Source organism: Sinohyriopsis cumingii, chromosome 16, assembly GCF_028554795.1.
Source record: "Sinohyriopsis cumingii isolate HCF-2022 chromosome 16, ASM2855479v2, whole genome shotgun sequence".
Lineage (NCBI taxonomy): Eukaryota > Metazoa > Mollusca > Bivalvia > Unionida > Unionidae > Sinohyriopsis > Sinohyriopsis cumingii.
Window position 1 is genome coordinate 82,744,929 of NC_142976.1, and position 20,925 is coordinate 82,765,853.

Here is a 20,925-nt window from a genome sequence, read left to right on the forward strand (position 1 = left end):
TTTTTACATATCATTTTAAATTAAATTCACAAAGTACTCTTGGACACAAAGCTTGTCACGCCATGCATTTATTAGAATCCCTTAACCTCAACAAAAAACTTCTTGTGAATTTAGTTGCGTTGTGAAAAATATTACATTTATGAAATATGAATTTAAAATGTTAGATTGATTTTCAGGTGAATGTTAATTTAAAATGCATTAGAATTGTTTAAACATAGCATTATCGTTTTGACATTTAGAGTGTTGTGTACTGTTCAGGTTTTTAAAGTTGTAATCAGTAATATACATGTATATTGCATGTATATGTTATTCAGTTTTTAAGTAATGCTATATGGAAACTGGGTTACATTAGTTTTGCAAATGAAAATGACTAAGGATGGAATAAAGTGTTTTGCAAAATAAGTCTAGTTGCCATACCTTTGTATAAAACACATGTTGGGTACTTTAACATTACTACTATGAGTCAAGTAACCATGGTTCCACATAAATCAAAACCTGATCAATGAAAACACCATTTTGATGCAACACTTGTAACTCGATTGAAAAATAAATTATTTTCACTTTTGTTGATTTTATTCTATCTTTGTGTGCATTTGATGATTGAATTAAGTGTAACAGAGAAATGAAAAAGTTCATACCTTCTCCTGGAAAACCCGAGTTAACAGTAGTTTTACACTGAACCCTTGATATATGGAGGTACGTTTTGTTTTTGTTTTTGTAGCATTTAACACAACACCCCCATCTCACCCCACCCCTATCATGTTTTGTGATTGACTGGTGCAGTTTTCAGCCAATAACTGAAACATTCCAAGCTGTTTGCACAATATTTTAAATTTTGGACTGGTACTTTTGGGGACATGAAATATTGTTTTGCACAATAGGAGACAAAAACCACTTGAAGGTTCTTCCTCCACCAGTTTTATTTGGCCGATCTGGCACTGATGTTAAACCCAACACAACAACAGCCTTGGTTATGAACTTGAGATTTTGGGTTTGCCAGTCACAAAGAACTTTGCTTTTGCAGCATCACTTTTAATTGGCTGTGAATGAAAACTCAAAATAGGGCTCAGAAGTTTTATGATTTCTGGCCAAGATGTACAATTTTGTTCTTTAAGGACAGGTGTCTTTTCTATGAAGGTTTGTCTAAAATTCTAACTGCAGATCCAGGTAAGTAGCAAAATGAGATATACATTAAATAAAATAAATACGTACATTTTTCATACAGTTTTCTGTAATTATTGTTCATTTTATGCTCAGATTATGCTTTTTTGCAGCTTACATTATTAATAAATTATGCTTATTGGGGTTTGGTCAGGTTCACATTTAATACAATTTCCCTTTGATCAGGTAACCGATTGTTGGATTGACAGGTATCCGTTAGAAATTTCCCAAAATCTTTAATCAGATACATTTTATATTGACTGTTTAAAGTCCAGGTTTGCACCACTATGAAGACCCAAAGAGTCGTTACCCAGTTAAAAACAAAAGTGAATTCACAGTATGGATTTGTGTGCAGTTAAGCCGTTGTGATGTCTCACAAAAACTGAATGCATGGATATCCTTGACATCAATACCATATACATGTATACCTTCTTAGAAGTCAAGTCCATAGACCTTGATCTGCCATCACAATATGTAAGGACAAATCAGTAGACCCGGATCTGATTTGATATAGGGTCTTGTTGTCTTCATCATAGATCATTGTTCATTGGGTCTTATTGTCTTCATCATGGATCATTGTTCATTGGGTCTTGTTGTCTTTATCATGGATCATTGTTCATTGGGTCTTGTTGTCTTCATCATGGATCATTGTTCATTGGGTCTTGTTGTCCTCATCATGGATCATTGTTCATTGGGTCTTGTTGTCTTTATCATGGATCATTGTTCATTGGGTCTTGTTGTCTTCATCATGGATCATTGTTCATTGGGTCTTGTTGTCCTCATCATGGATCAATGTTCATTGGGTCTTTAAAATTCAGCTTTGCAGATATTGTGGAGCAAAATCGACATGTATACCCCCAAAAATAAAAAAAATAACTGACAGTTCCTGACCTTAAAAGCAGCAATATTCAAGCAGTTTGGCCTGGTCAGTACATTTAAGATTTGTTTTGAATTTAATGGAAAATCTTTAAAAAAAATCAGTGCCTTCATGAGTTGGTGTGGGCATGAAAGATGCTACCACATCATTAGTTTGGTTCATGGTTTTGAATGATTTGTCAATTTCTAAAGTGAAAGCAAATTATATGGCCAATAAAGAAATGTTTAAAATTATCTTATTCTTATTTAAAGTTCACTTTGGGTGTGAAATATGCAAAGGCTTGTGCAGAGATCTATAACCGGGCTTTTTCTTTATAACACTGTACTAGGCTCTCTCTTTGTGACACTGTACAGGGCTGTTTCTTTATACCACTGTACTGGGGTCTCTCTTTATGACACTGTACCGGGCTCTCTCTCTTTATAACATTGTACTGGGCTTTCTCTTTATAACACTGCACTGTGCTCTATCTTTATAAGTCTGTACTGGGTTTTCTTCTCTTTATAACTCTATACCAGGCTCTCACTTTACAACACTGTACTGGGTTTTCTCTTTATAACACTGTACCGGGCTTTCTTTTCATAACACTGTACTGGGCTCTCTCTTTATAACACAGTGTACTGGACTTTATCTTTATAACTCTGTACTGGGCTTTCTCTTTATAACTCTGTACCAGGCTCTTTCTTTATAACTCTGTACCAGGCTCTTTCTTTATAACTCTGTACCAGGCTCTTTCTTTTTAACTCTGTACTGGACTCTCTCTCTCTTTATAACACTGTACCAGGCTTTTTCTTTATGACACTGTACTGGACTCTCTCTTTATGACACTGTACTGGGATTTTTCTTTATACCACTGTACTGGACTCTCTCTTTATAACACTCTACTGGGCTCTCACTTTATAACACTGTACTGGGCTTTCTCTTTATAACACTGCGCTGGTCTCTCTCTTTATAAATCTGTACTGGGTTTTCTCTTTATAACTCTATACCTGGCTCTCTCTTTATAACACTGTACTGCGATTTTTCTTTATACCACTGTACTGGGCTCTCTCTTTATAACACTGTACTGGGCTCTTTCTTTATAACACTGTACTGGGCTTTCTCTTTATAACCCTATACAGGGCTTTCTAATAACACTGTACTGTGTTCTCTCTTTATACCACTTTACTGGGCTCTCTCTTTATAACACTTTACTGTACTTTCTCTTTATGCCCACTGTTCTGGGCTTTCTCTTTATAAAGCTGTACTGGGCTCTCTCTTTATAACTGTACTGGGCTTTCTGTTTATAACACTGTACTGGGATCTTTCTTTATGACACTGTACTTGGCTTTCTCTTTATATATCTGTACTGCGCTCACTCTTTATAACACTGTACCAGGCTCTCTCTTTATGGCACTGTACTGGGCTATCTTTTTATAACACTGTACTTGGGCTTTCTCTTTATAACACTTTACTGGATTCTCTCTTTATACCCACTGGGCTTTTTTATAACACTGTACTGGGCTTTCTCTTTATAACACTGTACTGGGCTCTCTCTTTATAATTCTGTACTTGGATTTTTCTTTATAACTCTGTACTGGGTTCTCTCTTTATAACACTATACTAGGCTTTCTCTTTATGCCCACTGTTCTGGGCTTTCTTTTTATAACACTGTACTGAGCTTTCTCTTTATAACACTGTACTGGGCTCTCTTTATAACTGTACTGAGCTCTCTTTTTGTGACACTGTACTATCTCTTTAAACACTGTACTGGGCTCTCACTTTATAACACTGTACTGGGGTTTCTCTTTATGACACCATACTTGGCTCTCTCTTTATAACACTGTACTTGGCTCTCTCTTTATAATACTGTAGCAGACTGTCTTTATAACGCCTTTTGTAGGGGCCATAAAAGTCACAAAGTACAATGATTGGATACCATATACAGTTATAAATCCAGTTAAAGTACAAACTACATAGACCCTGATCGGGCAGCACATTATGTGCAGGCATATTTGCATCTTACAGTTTACTATTGAACTCAACATATAAGTAAACATATATGGCACTTAATGATCTTAAACCACACCATAATTGGCTCCCAAAAACAAGCTCCAAATTCCATAGATAAGTTGTTTAGTAATAATAGACAGAAAATTGATCCATCTATCTGGGCCATGTATAACCCTACTTGTATTACAGGAGGGGCAGCAGTATAGTGAAGGGCATAACCTTACTTGTAATACAGGAGGGGCAGCAGTACAGTGAAGGGCATAACCCTACTTGTATTACAGGAGGGGCAGCAGTATAGTGAAGGGCATAACCCTACTTGTAATACAGGAGGGGCACCAGTACAGTGAAGGGCATAATCCTACTTGTATTACAGGAGGGGCAGCAGTATAGTGAAGGGCATAACCCTACTTGTATTACAGGAGGGGCAGCAGTATAGTGAAGGGCATAACCCTACTTGTATTACAGGAGGGGCAGCAGTATAGTGAAGGGCATAACCCTACTTGTAATACAGGAGGGGCAGCAGTATAGTGATGGACTTTATAATGAGAGATGAGTGTATATTGCACAGCAAATTTTTATGCAAGGTATCTTTGTTTCAGGAAAGAGAAATAACAGCCAAAAGATTGAAGGTTACTTAACATAAATACGGAAAGGGGAGAGAACTGAGTAAGGAGTTAACCACAGAATTTCTCTGCAGGATGGTTGAAATGGATTTGAGAACATTACTGACTTTGGGACAGAATTCTACTTTAACTCATTATAATTGCTGAAATGGATTTGAGAATATTACTGACTTTGGGACAGAATTCTACATTAACGCATTATAATTGTTGGAATGGATTTGTCAACATTACTGACTTTGGGACAGAATTCTACATTAACTCATTATAATTGTTGAAATGGATTTGACAACATTACTGACTTTGGGACAGAATTCTACATTAACTCATTATAATTTAAAGACTGTTGACAGAGTTTTCTGTAGAAGTTTGAAAACAAAGGTCCAAGGCCACATTTCTCCAAAATGTGAGGGAGCAGACCCATTACAGTCAGTGAGTTGAGCTGGAGGTCTTTGAAGGCCACTTTCACAACAGAAAGCACTAATGCAAGTGATGTAATCTATTCCAAGGATTCTGTCATTGTTCAGATGCCATGAGAGATTGGTTTGTTCTATGTACTGAATTAATAGTATTTACTGCAAGGTATTCAGCAGTATGGCTGAAGTTGATATGGTTTATTTGGGACATGAAGAATTCACATTTGTTTTGTCTTTATGTGTGAGCTTTTTTTGTTGACAAGCAATCTATCCAGTGTAACTTAGCTGTCTTTCTCATGTTTACATTCTTGAATAATTTTTTTGTGAACATTTGTCTTTTTCTATCTAATCTATAAGAAATTTAATCATAACTTATATCAGATATACTTATGCAGTTATATCTTCAGTATACACCACTCCCTTCCTGTAGTGTACTCATATCTCACACACCCACTTGTAATACAGAAGCAGGTGTGGATCCCATTTTCTTACAGAAAATGCCAGAAAAAAAAAGGTTTGCAATTTTCAATAAGTCTTAGATTTTATTTTATTTTCTTTATTAAAATGTTCTCATTGCACTGTAAATAACAATATACAAAATTTCAGTCAATTAAAATCATGCTAATTGCTGCTGGTGGCAACCCTTTTAAAAATGAACACCAGTTAAGTAAGTTTTGTCAAGTGAAAAATTTGTGTTTTGGTTCTGTCTTTTAATTCGGTTTTAATGTAATCATCATAAATGTGATATGCCTTCCTGTATTCAAACAAGAAATATGTCAGCTGACTGCCACAGCAATGCCTTTGAGTATTTTCTTTGAACGTTATTAAGTACCGACTGTGTTTTGATCTCTGACTTGCAGAAGTGTTGGTTGCAATGTTACAATCAGGTAAAAGTTGACATAAATTGTGTTCTCATGTTAATTGGTCATTGGACCAAATCATTAAAGCAGGTAGAATTTTTTTAAAAAGTTAAAGGTCTGCAAATCCTACCTGATTAAAAACTAGCCATAAGGATCTTATCTTAAGAAAACTCATTTCCGTTGATTTAATGCACTGAGAGCATGTAACATAATTAAAGTAACTAACATTGATTACTGGTAGTTTTTCATATTGTTTTGCAGATGTGATCAGTGATAGTAAAGGAACAAAGTGAAAGGTGTATTAGGTGCATGAAAAGCTGGGTTTCACAGAAAGGATTCATTACAGAGAAGCGAGTTCCAAAGTTTATAGAAAACTTAAAATTCTCTAATAGGCTCTTGACGGTTTGGTCAAGGATGAGTAGAAATTTTGCTTTAACTTGCATTTGTATCACGCCATCCTTAGCTTACTCATAGAACCAAAAAGTAATTCAGTTCGATATTGTTGTTTCTCTAAATAAGTAGCTCTTTTTTTAAATAAAGAATCTTAATTTATCCTGAATTGACAGTAACAGTAGAATGTATCCACATTCACATACAAAAGCTGTGACATAATACACAATGTTTACACTGAGATACTTGTGTTGAAACCACTTGAAATGTTTTATACTATTTTTCAGAGATTGTATATACATGTATAAGAAAATAAGCAAATTTATACAGAAAAGCAAAGAAATTCATTAGAAAACAGCTTTTTTACTGACAATTATTCCCAACATGATTATTAAATGAGTATTATACCACTTAAACCTTCCCCTCTTCACACTATTGATGTCCATCCCTTTCCTACGTTTTTCCGACGTTCCTCAGTAACTTGTGCCCTCACGTTTGATGCAGTTTTGGCCCCAGTTATGTGCAAGTTGTCATGGGAATGGTGTACATATTTTTGTGGGAGGCCTCTTGATTTTGTCCTGTCAGATCCATTTGTCCATCTGTCATTCCATAGAAGTTTGCAAGCAACAGTGCACAAAAAATCTTAGGCAATGAAGTTTGCCAAATTTTTTTGCTTGCTTATGTTGATGACCTAGTTAGATTTGCAGACCATTATATGTATTTTGCAATTATTTACACACTTTTGAATATGTCACACATTGATTTTATTATATAGACTGTTGTATTATTTTTATTTGTGACAAAACCACTTCAGGTAGACAGGTGAAATTTTTCATTGGCATATTCCCACAGCATATACGCATTTGTAAGTCAAGTCCAACTGCAAACTGCACAGACCCAGACAGTGCACCAGTAGATCTGGGTCTATGTAGTTTATTAAGAGTAATCAGTAGACCAAACAATATAGACCCTGATCTGCAGACACATTATACCACAGCTTATCAGGATCTTTGTTGTTTGCAGTTAACTTGTAAACGAGTATATACGTCATGTGAAAAATTCCATTAGATTTTCAGTCTGTCAGTATTTTTCTATTATATAAACTTTCTGGAACTGACACCATTTGATGAAACTTCGATAACACATTTAAGCAAGAAGTATGGTAGACAAATTAATTTTGGTCTGAATGTTTGTATGCAGATGATCTGATCTGGTTTTCTTACAATTGTAATAATATTTTAGATTTATAAAAATGTATCCATTGTAGACTTTTTGGACTGTGTGTCAGCATTGTGGTCATACCTGTTTCTCCTCTAGTCTTCTGAATGTCCTCCACCAACCTTTGGCAGGGATACATTCTAACTACCATATATATTCTCTTAATTGTTGAGTCCAACTACAAACTGCTCAGACCTGGATCTGCACGTGGGCTGGCAGATCTGGGTCTGTGCAGTTTGCTAGGAGTAATCAGTAGAACAAACGACATATACCCTGGTATGCAGGTACATTATGCTCCAGCAGATCGGAGTCTTTGTTGTTTGTTCAACTGATTACTCCCAACAAACTGCATAAAACCAGATTTAAGTCTGTGAAGTTTGTGGTTGAATTATAGGACATATGCACAGGATAGTGATTTTATGGAAAAATGGGAACCAGTCTGGAAATGGGTGAAAATAAAATAGAGTATATATGGGTTTGGCTGGCCAGGATTGGTTGATGATGAAAGACAGATTTTAGTAAAAAGTATCTTTTCAGAGCTTATCCTAGTTGTAACTGTAAAAATATAGAGACATTGTTTTATTGATGGAATTTCAGTCCTTTAGCAGTCTTGTTTTTGGAACACTCATACTGAAATTAGCACCTGACTCTTGGTGTGGAATTGAGAAGCACATGTTTTAAACACATGTAAGTCCAGAAAATGCTGCAGCTCGTATATTTCTCTCTACAAAGAAGCTTTCATCTAGGTTGCATCTATACTGATATATATAGGTTTGATCATGAGCATTTAGAAACTTAAAGTTATTGAATTTTTAATATTATGGTGTTTGCATATGGGAACCAAATTAGTACCATGAGTCTTGTAAGTAAGTATATGTGGGCGTTTTTCCTCACACTATTAGTAATTATTTTTGGAATATACAGTACACTTAAAAACAAGCCTGCACTTAAAAAAGGAAAACAAGCCATCAGGTGAATGATATTCAGAAAACAGAAAAATAAAGAATCCCACTCACACAGGGTATTGGTAATTACATTAAGTGCTTGAACGAGATAAAGGAGTGTCCACAAAACATTTAGGTGCATGACTTATCATAAAGTACAACATTTAATAAGATGGGCCCCACATTCTTGGCTTGCATTCCTGTCAGAATTTTTACATTATATACCACTTAGTGCATTTTTTAAAGGTGAAACAATAGTTTTTCTTTTGTTTTATTCAAGTTTCTTGAAAACAATGGTCATTTTTTTAAAATAAATTTGTGATGATTATTTGAAGAATGTTCGCTGTTTGGTGTTTTTTTTCCTTCACTTTTGGAGCAATAATGAATTTTGACAAATTACTTACCACTTTACAACAGATTTCTCATCTGTTACTTACCGTAAATTGACAATTCTGCCAGCACAAGCTGTTGTCTGTCACGAACGATAAAGATATTACATTCATTTACATTTAATGCACAGAAAAAGACATTCCATGTGTTGTTAAGAAAGTTGTGCTTTTGAAAGGTGGTAAAATAATTGCTATTTTTGATGTCGAGAACAATACATAAACAGCTTTCATTCAATCTTCTCTGTTTAATTAAGCATCTATCTTCTCTCTTTTTTTTACATCTTTGTATTAGTCCTACCCACACCAGGATTGCCTCCTTACATTGAGCTGTGTTTTTATCTAGCAGCTATTTTTAGAACTCCATGTTACCAGTGAAGCTGATAATCGAGATTCAGTGGAGAGTTTTAACCATTATGTATGGTACTTAATCCAACATATATGAAACAGTTGGTGGAAAAATTAGACTATGTTATAAATGTGTAAAATTCCTCCTGTACAAGGCATTATCCATGACATAGACATTGCATTTGTTTTATGCCAAGATCAATACGGTTTCCCAGCAACATTATTTATTCAGATTGAAGTACTTAGTAAAAGTGAAATCAAGTCATCACAAAACTACTTTTGCTATCAATACAACAAACTTTGAATCTATTTAATCATTTTATTCATTAAAACCTTGTGAAAAAGATTCCTTTTTTAAATAACTTAGAATAAACAAAATTTAATTTCCTCAACCTCTTTTTGCTATATCTCAGGAAATCTTTATTTGTTAGAAATTTCCCATGCACTTTGAAACTTTGATGCATATTCATTAGCTGGATCAGCAGTTGTCGCTATTTATTTAATGTCAAAATGAGACCTCTGAACGGCCTGATGAACGACCGAGTTTTTGTGGATAGCCTCATATGATATTTTGATATCAGTGGGGGGAACTGGGCACAATATCAATAGCTAACAATAATACATGTACCAATAAAACTTGCTTTTAATTTTGCAACACTGTTTTAATGATGTGTATATTTCCTTCAAGACCAATTCTCATTTTCATTGAAACTTTTTGCTTATGTTTATGCTTTGAGTGTCCAAAACTTGCCAGAATCAAAACTAAAAGGACAATTGATGTATTTCTCAGTCATTTTCTCCCCCACAAAAAAACATACATGTGACAAAACCGGGTGTGGTTAAAAAAATATTTATTTTTTATTTTTTAAATCTAATAATTTTCAAAGACAGTAGATTTCCACTACAATATGTGATGTGCAGTCAATGATCTTTAAAATTGTATTTTCATCCTACCACTGGTAAAATCTTGGTAGGTTGTTGTGGGTTTAATGCCATTTTTTTCAGCACACAATAGGCTAATCATGGCAACCAGTATAAATGGTGGAGGAAGAACCCTGGAAAGCCATGGTAAGAACCACTGACCCACAGGAAGCTACTGGCATGCTTTCTCACATATCCACATTGGCTGAGCCTAAGACTCAAACCCACACAGACAGAGGGGAGAGGTCTGTGATCTGTAAAGTTGTGTGTTTTAGACCACTTGGCCACATGGTAGATCCATGTGTATTGTACAACAGTAATAGCAGGATACCAAGACTCAATGATTTTTTTTGTTAGTTGTTATATAAACAATACAAAAATAATTTCAAAAGAATTTTTTAAAATTCAATACATGTGTTTAGATGTCATTTATATTACAGAAAGACACCTGACATAGAGTGTGGTAGCATGACCCAGCAATTAATTAACAATAGAAGTTTGATAATTGGACAATTAATAATGGATAATTTCAGATTCTAATTGGGAAAGTTGTCATTTATATTATGCCAAGCAATCCAGCATGGAGCATTGTAGCCCAGCAATTAATAGCAGAAGTCTGACAATTATAATTTTACATAAAAACTGAATTAAATTTATAGCTGAAATAAATAAATAATATGGGAATAATCTCTTTCTCTCTTTTGGTCTGGTGTCAAGGTTTTCTCCTTTGAAATGTTGACTTGGTCTTACTGCATGTAAGTTAACTCATATTTTTAATTAGAATTTTGATATTTCAATATCCTTGGCTAATTAGGGATGGACAATGTTTGCTCCTCTATGGTAACTGTAGAATTGTCAGCCCTGGTAAGCTGGCAGTATTCCAACACTACTGTCTCTATAGCAGCCTGTATAATTCCTTTGACCCTCCTTAGTCCCAAACAGCTGCCTCGCTTTGTACTCAGCATTAAGAGGTTAGTGTTGGAACTGGTTGGCCTGGTATCAGGGTAATGTGACTGGGTGGGATATGATGCTTCATGTCTGCATCATGATGCCACACTGTTAGACATCACTATAAACTGCCCCACTGCAGACATTGTAGCTATATGACTAAAAAATTGTTAAAGCTACATTAAAAATCAAAATCACACATACACACACACACCTTGGTCCCAAGTTGGATTCTGTAAAGTAATATTGTGCAAAATTTACAGTCATGAAGGTAATAGCAGTGGGCTTTTTTACAGGTGCTCCTGTTTCTACTATATTAAGGAATACCTTGGGCCACCATCTTACCAAGGAATACCTCGGGTCACCATCATATCAAGGAATACCTTGGGTCACCACCATGTCAAGGAATACCTTGGGCCACCACCGTCTCAAGGAATACCTTGGGCCACCACTATACTAAGGAATACCTTGGGTCACCACCATGTCAAGGAATACCTTGGGCCACCACTATACCAAGGAATACCTTGGGCCACCACTATACCAAGGAATACCTTGGGCCATCACTATACCAAGGAATACCTTGGGCCACCACCATCTCAAGGAATACCTTGGGCCATCATCATATCAATTAGTATTTTGGACCACCACCATACCAAGGAATATCTTAGGCCACCACCATATCACGGAATACCTTGGGTCACCATCGTATCAAGGAATACCTTGGGCCATCATCATATCAATTAGTACTTTGGACCACCACCATACCAAGGAATATCTTGGGCCACCACCATATCAAGGATTACCTTGGGCCACCACCATGTCAAGGAATACCTTGGGCTACCATCATATTGAGGAGTACCTTGGACCACCACCATGTCAAGGAATACTTTGGGCCACCACCATATCAGGAGTTCTTTAGGCCACCACTGTATCAAGGAACATCTTGGGCCACCACCATATAAGGGAGTATCTTGGATTAACTCTATATCAAGGAAAACCTTGAACCACAACCATACAATGGAAATGTCTTAGAATGATCTAGTTGTAATACATATAACTGGTGTTAACCCAAAAATTCTGCCAAATCAAAACTAAGATGTCAGAATGAAAACCACCAAGTGATATTGTATCACACTCAGTAGAAATGTGTCTTACATATTCTTCCAAAGTTATGGTTTTAATTTTTGTTATCATTTGGTTTTCATATCAACCAGGTGGAAAATGTATTTCTGATATCTCCTTCAAAACCACCATGCAAATTATGATCAGTCTTTGTAAACAAAAATTGATACTGTTCTACTAAAGTAGTTTTTTCTGTTGCTTCCCAAGCAGCCATTTTTTTTTAGTAGGAACTAGGTATAAAATAAATGTTTGAAATCTGAAACAAAAATTCAGTTTAGACAAAACTTGTGTAAGATTGTTTTCACAACATGTTCCGTGTTCTTTTGGTTGATTATCTTGCCATGATTGCATCATCCAGTGTCTGTTGTGTTATTTTGAAGTGCTTCTCAAAAGCCACTGGCCCAGTTTAAGTTAAAGCAAAGCTTGCAGACACATCCTGGCATGAAGGCCTTTCATATATATATATATATATATATATATATATACGAAGCTAAGCTACCATCAAATATGGCCACTGTTACTACATATAGAAAAAATATTAAAACATCTCAGAATATGCTCAATAAAATTTAATCAAGTTGAACAAAAAGCATTTTTGCATTAGGAGCTTTTAATTGTATAAAAATGATAGGATTCACCATCAAATTTGGCCACCGTTGTTCAAAATAGAATAAGCCTTTAGTGACTTCTTCAAATTCACTCTAAGAATTTGACCAAATTTGAAAGAAAGCATTATTTAAAATGGTTTTCAAATTGTTACAGATCATACTGATGTGACATAAAGTATGGCTTCCATTGCTAAACACAGAAAAACTTTGAGCAGTTTCTAAAAACGCTGCTAAATATGTTGACAAAAAATAACAGAAATCATCATGCAGTAAGTATGACAGCAGTTGCTTAAAAAGATGACTATCTTCTAAAAAGATTATGACCAAATTTTACATCACCTTGCTGTAGCTTGAAGGCATCGGATTTTTACAAATGGTATTAATACACAATGAAGTACGGCTGACATTGCTAAAAATAGATATTTAAGCAATACTTATTAAAAAAACAAATTCTAACTGAAAGTACCATGGCACAAAGGCATTTCATTAGTAGATTAAAAAAAATGATGATTTGCCATCAAATATGGATGAGGGTACAGCATAAAGTAAAAACCTTGAAATAGTTGATTACACAATATCTACAATAAACAGTATTGGAAGAAAATTCTATAGGAAACGTATAAACCCATACTTCTTAGCCAACTGCTTTTGTATTTTGATTGTAGGCAGACGTCAGTCAGGAGAGAGATCTCAGGCTCATCTGAGCCTTTTGTTGGTGGTTTCCATAAAAAATATTTGGTTTCTATGGCAACAAGGAGGAAATGTGAATTTTTAACATAGTTATAATTTTGATCACACTAGTTTTAATTTTGATCACACTTCATAGAATGCATGTTTTACCAAAATTGTGGTTTTGGTGGTCTTGCCTACAATTGTTTAGGCCTCCATGGCAACCAAATGTTAAGTGTAATTTTTGTCTGAAATATTTTGCAAAAATTTGAACAAAAATTTGCAAGAATATTTCATATGGCATGTGCTATAAATGTTTTATCAAAGTCAAGTATCAGAGGCCTCACTTTGCGATTTCTTGGCTTCCATAAGAATGCAGGTAATAAATGCCTTTCAGCCAAATTACCTTGCCAAATGAAGGTTTACATTTGGTGTAGGCTTGTGTGCAAGTTTAGGCATACATATATGGCATTGTGGGATTGCAGACTACTTGCAAGATTTTCACATACCTCTGAAATTGAAGAGCTTTACAAGGTGCAAATCTAAGCATCTCCAAAATAGAACATTTGACAACAGAAGTCCTCCAATAAGCATCAGCAATTTTACGCCTTACAAAAACATAGTAAAACACATTTTTTAAAAAATAAAATGTGCTTAGTTTAAAATTACTTCCAAGAAATATATTAGAGTGACTGCAGTAAGTCATGAAAATTTACAAAATAATGGGGCCACTTGTTTGAAACTAATTTGGTACTCTTCATATACAGACATGTTGGTTCACATTGGCATAATATCCAAAAATGGATAGTAAATCGCCAGACAGAGTCGCTTAAGTGGCAGTTATGGCGCAGAATGAAGTTAATTGGGTAACTATCTTACGTTTGACATTTTAGATCTTTTTGTCCATGGCTGTCTTGAAACATTTTGTTTTCCATGTCTGCTTCAAGTCTGGGACATATTTCAACTGGCAAGGAATAAAACTTCCTTGTTCTAATTTTTTCCCATGAGATCTAATAATCAGTTTGGAATGTTACACATGGTTCTTGTTAGAAACCCGAATCAAAATCCTGAACAGACAGTAACACATCTACTAATTTCAGTAATTTGTCTTGAAAAATTTATTTTCATTACAAATTATTTTCAGTCTGCAACACAACATAAGAGCACTGGTTGAAGTGAATGTATAGCTTTTTAAGTAGATCACACTGGTAATCAAAAAAAAAAAAATCAAATTTAGTTAACCAAATAAAGAAAATAGTCTAAATTTACAAGATGTTCACATTAGTGTACAGTAGTTATGTCCCATATATACCATGATGACTTCATGATCAAGACTGCTTCTTGTTGAACCTTTTCTCTATGAATGTATACCATTTTAGTTATGTCACTGGAAATGAAAAAATCCAAGAAATATATTTGCAAGTCTCGACCAACTCTGTGTATAAAGTCAAGGGAGGTAATCTAAATTTTAATTAGTCTGCAAGAGTTGTGTACCATATACCATGATTTACTTCGTGTAAGTTGGTTTCTAGTGAAGGTATCACGGTACCAATTGTTTTTCCATATACCTCAATGCTAATGTTTGTGAAATAAATATACTTTCTATCCTACTTGAGCATGCATGTCACACACTGTCATAGAGAACAATGCTAGATTGTCAATTTGACAATGACATAACCAGGTACTCCATTGCATTTAAGAGAGATAACTCCACTGGAACTAGACAGGGGTAAAAGTTACCTAGTCACAACAAGCACATTTTCAGCCATGTGTACCATATTTTTAAAAAAATCATAAAAAATACAAAATATGATCTAGATAGAAATTAACATGAACTCACATGTTGCCAAGAGGCTCAACTTTTTTTTAAGCCAAACAGAAAGTACAACTCTTACATAATGCACCAACCACAGCTAGTGTTGTTCTTTAATTCTGAATACAATGTTCCCTACACCTTAAGCTCCGCCCACCTGGACTTGCACAATTGGTACTGTTATACCTGAATTTGAATGTTGAACACTATACATTCGCATATCCCATTCATTTCATCATACTTGATCATTTTAGTTCACATGGCCACAAGCCAAGTGAGATTATGGAATGTGCCTTTTTTCTGTCCATCAACATTTGCTTCAACTTCTTCTAAAATAATTTATATACACACTAAACTTTACTCTTTCACACAATGCATCCAGATATCAAGACCTTGCCAAGTGATGAAATATGCATTTTCCATCACAAATAATGGCCAGCTCTAATACAATGTTTTTTTAAAAACAATTTGAATGAATTCTACCCAGTAGGAGCGGCACTTTTGACAAAATCATGCAGATACCATTATCAAATAAAGTCATTATTCCAAATATAAAACCTGAAATTTCTGTTAAATTTTGAACTAAATTTGTTTCATATTCACTTTGATTTACACCTTAACAAATAATACTACGAATATTTTGCATATCGTTTGAATTCATAGTACAACACGTAAGTAGTTATGTGGGGTGATATGGAGATCATGGGTATTAACATTATGTATAACCCCGTGGGAATCGATTGGAATTCAAGATGAAATATAATCTTAAACACAGTGGGTTATATGTAAAGTGTACTGTTTATAAAAAAAAAACGTTTTGGTAAATAAATCGGGTCCTATTTGGATTTGCCATGCTGGAACTAAGCAAGGCATGTCTTGACTAAGCAAGACTAATCCTGACTCGCCAACACAGCTGCTGACGGGCGAGGAGGGAGTGTGTAAGGTAGAGTGATAAAGAGGATCATTTATTCACCATACACACCTACTTTCACTATCCAACTAACATTTACAAATCAGACTGAGGATGGAGGATTGAAGGAAGGAGAGGTACTGATCACTCACACTCATGGACTATACAACGTCACAACTGGAAGTGCGCGGGTATTACCATTCTACGGGTTTACCGTGATATTTTTTTTCCGGTGGTACGTACCACGGTACTTTTTCACTGTACCAGTACGTCGGTAGTTTCCATCAGTAAGAAATGTACGGAAATTCCCGAGTAATCTGTTACGGCTAAATGATATTAACATCGTGTGTGAAGTTCTATGTGACTCACTGTTATGCGTTGGGGTGGGATGCTTCCAATATTTATTTGAACTACTGTGGAATTCCCACCCTGGCTCGTTTTGTAGGAAGTGAAATTAGTGATAGAGAGAGGTAAAGCTCCGAGCCCCCAGTCAGCAATACCGACAATTAAATTATTAAGAACACAAATGTGAAATTCAAAAGAATAACAATTTAATACAAATTAAACGATATTAATTTCTCAACCAGTCTTCTTCCTCTCGACCATGTAACAACCTATTTCATCACGTGATTATAGTGTGAGATGGCTTTCCCCTGTACTTGGTTTCTACTCATCTGTGTTTACTCCGCCAATTCCTTTCCTCCTTCCGGCGTTCTCCGTACTCCGATTCCTCCTATCCTCTTCCCCTTTTGTCTCCTTTTCTCCTCCTTCTCTCTCTCTCTCTCTCTCTCTGAGACTCGGGACTTGACTACCCGGTAGTTCTGTCCACAAAAGCTTCCTACGAAAAACACAAGGACGTTAGCATTTGTGTTAGCCATCTCGCCTCACACTACATCAGCAATCAATCATCAGATCAAGGCTATCTACATCTTTGGTCACGCATTCGTGCACAACGAAAAACCCACACGTTCTTATAGAAACAACGTTGCAATAAGAGAGGTATCCTACTTATCATAACAGAAATCACTAAGTTGCGTCACATCAATATATATATATATATATATATATATATATATATATATATATATATATATATATATATATATATATATATATATATATATATTCTAAACTCCTTATTCTCAACAATATCACAACAATCTGACGCATTTCTGTACATTACACTCCTACAAGTGTACACAAATATTCAAATATCCATATTATTTAAATTTACACACTGCAACCATTTCCAAAGTTACAATTTAATTCAACAATTGCAAAATCTAGAATATCACATAAATAAATAACTAGTTTACCACTAAATAGCGAATTACAATATTAATTCTGACGAGCGAGCAATCTACAGAATCATAGCTCATTTCTCAAGTACGCATGTAAATTAAACAATACAAAGGTAATTCTACGTACTAACGATTCTAGTAAGTAAATATACATACTGCACATAATTATAATTACAATGCCGTAACATTCTGCAACAATCGAGCAAATAACTCGCTGACCTTTACGAAGCTTTCTGTCCTTGAATGTACCAAGATTTTTTCCCGCCAAATCACGAATAATCCGGAGTTATTGCTACAACTTGTCACCACGATGCTTCACAATGACTAATTCGTTCCCAGCCCAAATGACTGTTAAATTCTGGTTCGAATTGATGGCCCCACCCTTTCTCAGTTCTGATTGGATATCAATTCTACCCCAGTCGGTGCAGTTTAACAGACGAGCCTCAGGCCATCTGAGAAACGGGGGGAGATTTACAACAGCATCGAGGGTCATTTGTTCGAGCACAAAGCTTCTAACGTCTACATGTTAGTTTTGACACCTAACGAAGAGAACTCTTGTACAAACACAGATTGCCACGGCAGTGAGGGTCGACATACTCATGGCGCTAACCCCTTCCTTTGTTCCTGACTTACGTAATCGCGGGCAGGCAAACGTGACATCGTGTTTATATTATTCATGACAACACAGTTCAACAGATTAACCTTTTTTACAAAACGGTTGTATATCACAACGGTGAATATTACAAATATAATTGTATTGCATACCCGCCTAATCTGGCTGGAACTTATTTTAGAATTGGAAATATTCAAGAATAGACGAAGGAGATTTGGCAGAAGAACATATGAACTATCCTAATTATTTATTATATACATTAAAAATGTCAACGCATTTGTACTTTCAAGAAACACAGTCATATTGGGTGAAAATGGCGCTTTTGCTGCAAAGGACAATGAATGAGTACCATACGTAGCGACGAGAAGTTCATGAGTATTTCAGGTTATCTAGCACCGAGAAACTAGAGTTAGTTGAGGCTGACAACACTATTTTGGAAATAAGTTTTGACAGTGAGTTCTAAGATGAAGTTTGTGTGCAAAGTGACACATAAAATCAAACATGATGGAGATATGAGACCAAATACACTGCCGATGAAATCTAATAATGGAAGTTTTAAAAAGCCAAATAAAGTTAGAAAGACTTGGGAGTCATGTCGTGATTTTTCGGAGAAATCTTTAATCCTTTTTATTGGATACTTAAATTGGTTAATTCCTGGTTATTCTGATGAAACTGGATGATCTGAATCTTGAACCATATACCCAATAGTTAACAAAACAGCTATATACAGATAATTAGGGACAAGAACTAATGCTTAAGCATTTTATCTTGAAAAGAGTTTTCCAAAAGCTAAAACGTGATGAATTTTGTGTGTAACGACCTTGAAGAAAAAGGTCTAAGATTTCGGAGAATAAAAAGAAAACAAACAACAACAACAAACAGCTTTTGAACAGTGCACGCGTTTGATTTCGTTTCCAACTGCATCACTGACGAAAAGGAGAAGAGACATTCTACAATGTCATTGGTCTAGAAAAAAAAACAAATCACCCAAAATTCGTGTTATCTTCGGTTTAAAAAATATGATTTATATGGTAAGTTTAAAGCTATATGGTCTATATTTATGTGCACACACACACACACACACACACACACACACACACACATATATATATATATATATATATATATATATATATATATATATATATATATATATATATATATATATATATATATATATATATATATATATGATACTTTTTCCCAAAAAAATAGTTTTACCTTGACTGTTCGTTTTAGTAAACACCAGATGTTGACCTGGATCTTAACCTTGATTCATAATTTAGTAACAGCCACGTCTACAAGTTCTTTTTTTAATTTTTTTTTATTGTGGGTCTTATAAGAGTGAGATCGAGGCTGTATTGAAGAAATGACCCTAGCTTGTTGTTTTAACTCTTTCTTGTGTTACTAGTTTTTAGTGAAGTAAACAACTTTCATTCTTGGAGTAAAATGTTTGGGTCTTATCACGGACATACAGGCCAGGGGCTACGTAATTTGTTCTATATGTAAAAATGACCACGCGACCCTTATCCGGGGCGTAAAATTCAAGTTTTAAACAATCGTATTAGAGAAGTAAGCACAGTTGGGCTTTTTTTCTTTACACTGGAAGGTGTTGTGTCGTTTGGAGTTATTTCAAATTACTTCGATTCAAAAGGATTAATTCTTTTTTCTCCTTGGAAAATACGTTTGCTCATATGAGATTCTTGAACAGAGACAGCTCTTATAAAACTTTATTCAGATTTCCGAAACCGGAGTAATATTTCTTGTTTCTACACGGAACTGTAGACTTCAACACTACAGGTTACAGAATACGTCATCGTCTTCCATCTTGGATTCTTCGTCGGGACTCGAACTTGAAATCATTAGAACATTTTATTATTAGGACTTCTAGAATTTTATTCGTGGATTATTCTTGTATTATTTTTGGATTTGATTCTTAAAACCGCAAGTTCATAGTTGTTTCATTTGTACAGAATGTTTTTCGGGAAAATAAATTATTATATTTTTCAAAGCTTGTTGTTTTAACTCTTTCTTGTGTTGCTGTTTATTCGAGCTTAGACACGTAACACGTATGCAAATGCGATGGCCAAGTGGAATGTAATGAAACATTCGGGACAAATCGAACTTTGAAAACATTTCGGATTAACAAAAGTCACACATTTCATGTTTTTGTTATTTACTACCATGTGTGAATATATATGTGTTACTTTGTAAGGATGCGAATAATTCTACCATTTTCAGGAGCAGACTTGTTTTCTGTCTGAACTTTACGTGATTTTCATAAGTCCACGTAATATTTTCTACTTTGTTGAGTGTTTTATGTTTACTGGCCCTCTCTGATAAATATCTTGCCCTGGTGTTCTCATCCCACTCAACGTTTTCCTGCCTATTATGCCAGTATGTAGCTACTACATTGTTTGCTTCAGTATCAAAACTTTCGATTTTTATCAAATGCTTTCGAATCTTTAACATTATCAACTATAGAGTAAGCTTAATCATCCCACTGTAGTCACAGCTTTTATATTGAAATGTATGAAACAACATACACATAGCAAATTCGTCTACTGTAAGGTGTTGGCCATTTAAATTTTCTGAGTGTGGGTTGTGATTTAATTTAGCTGAACTGGGGTTTTTTTTTTCGTTTTTTTTTCTCAAGATAATTACTATATTTCCAAAAAATAATATCATGGCTGTAATGTGGTGTTATTTTTCTATAAATCGAAGCAAAATAAATTTTTCCAACTGTTGACAGACGGAAATTTAAAGTTGTCAGGCCCCTAACCAGAACATTGAATTGTTGGTCCCTAATAT

General features: G+C 34.9%; 1 protein-coding gene across 2 annotated transcripts in view; it reads left to right on the forward strand.

The window, feature by feature from the left end:
• LOC149780902 (putative ATP-dependent RNA helicase DHX35) overlaps nucleotides 1-9,983 on the forward strand; it is a 460,487-nt gene extending 450,504 nt beyond the window's left edge. For both annotated transcript variants that reach the window (XM_089937996.1, XM_089937997.1), the window contains one exon: nucleotides 4,627-9,983. In XM_089937996.1, coding sequence (XP_089794122.1) covers nucleotides 4,627-4,665 — 39 coding nt within the window. In that variant the 3' untranslated portion in view covers nucleotides 4,666-9,983. The remainder of the gene's footprint in view (nucleotides 1-4,626) is intronic.
• Nucleotides 9,984-20,925: the final 10,942 nt, after the last annotated feature.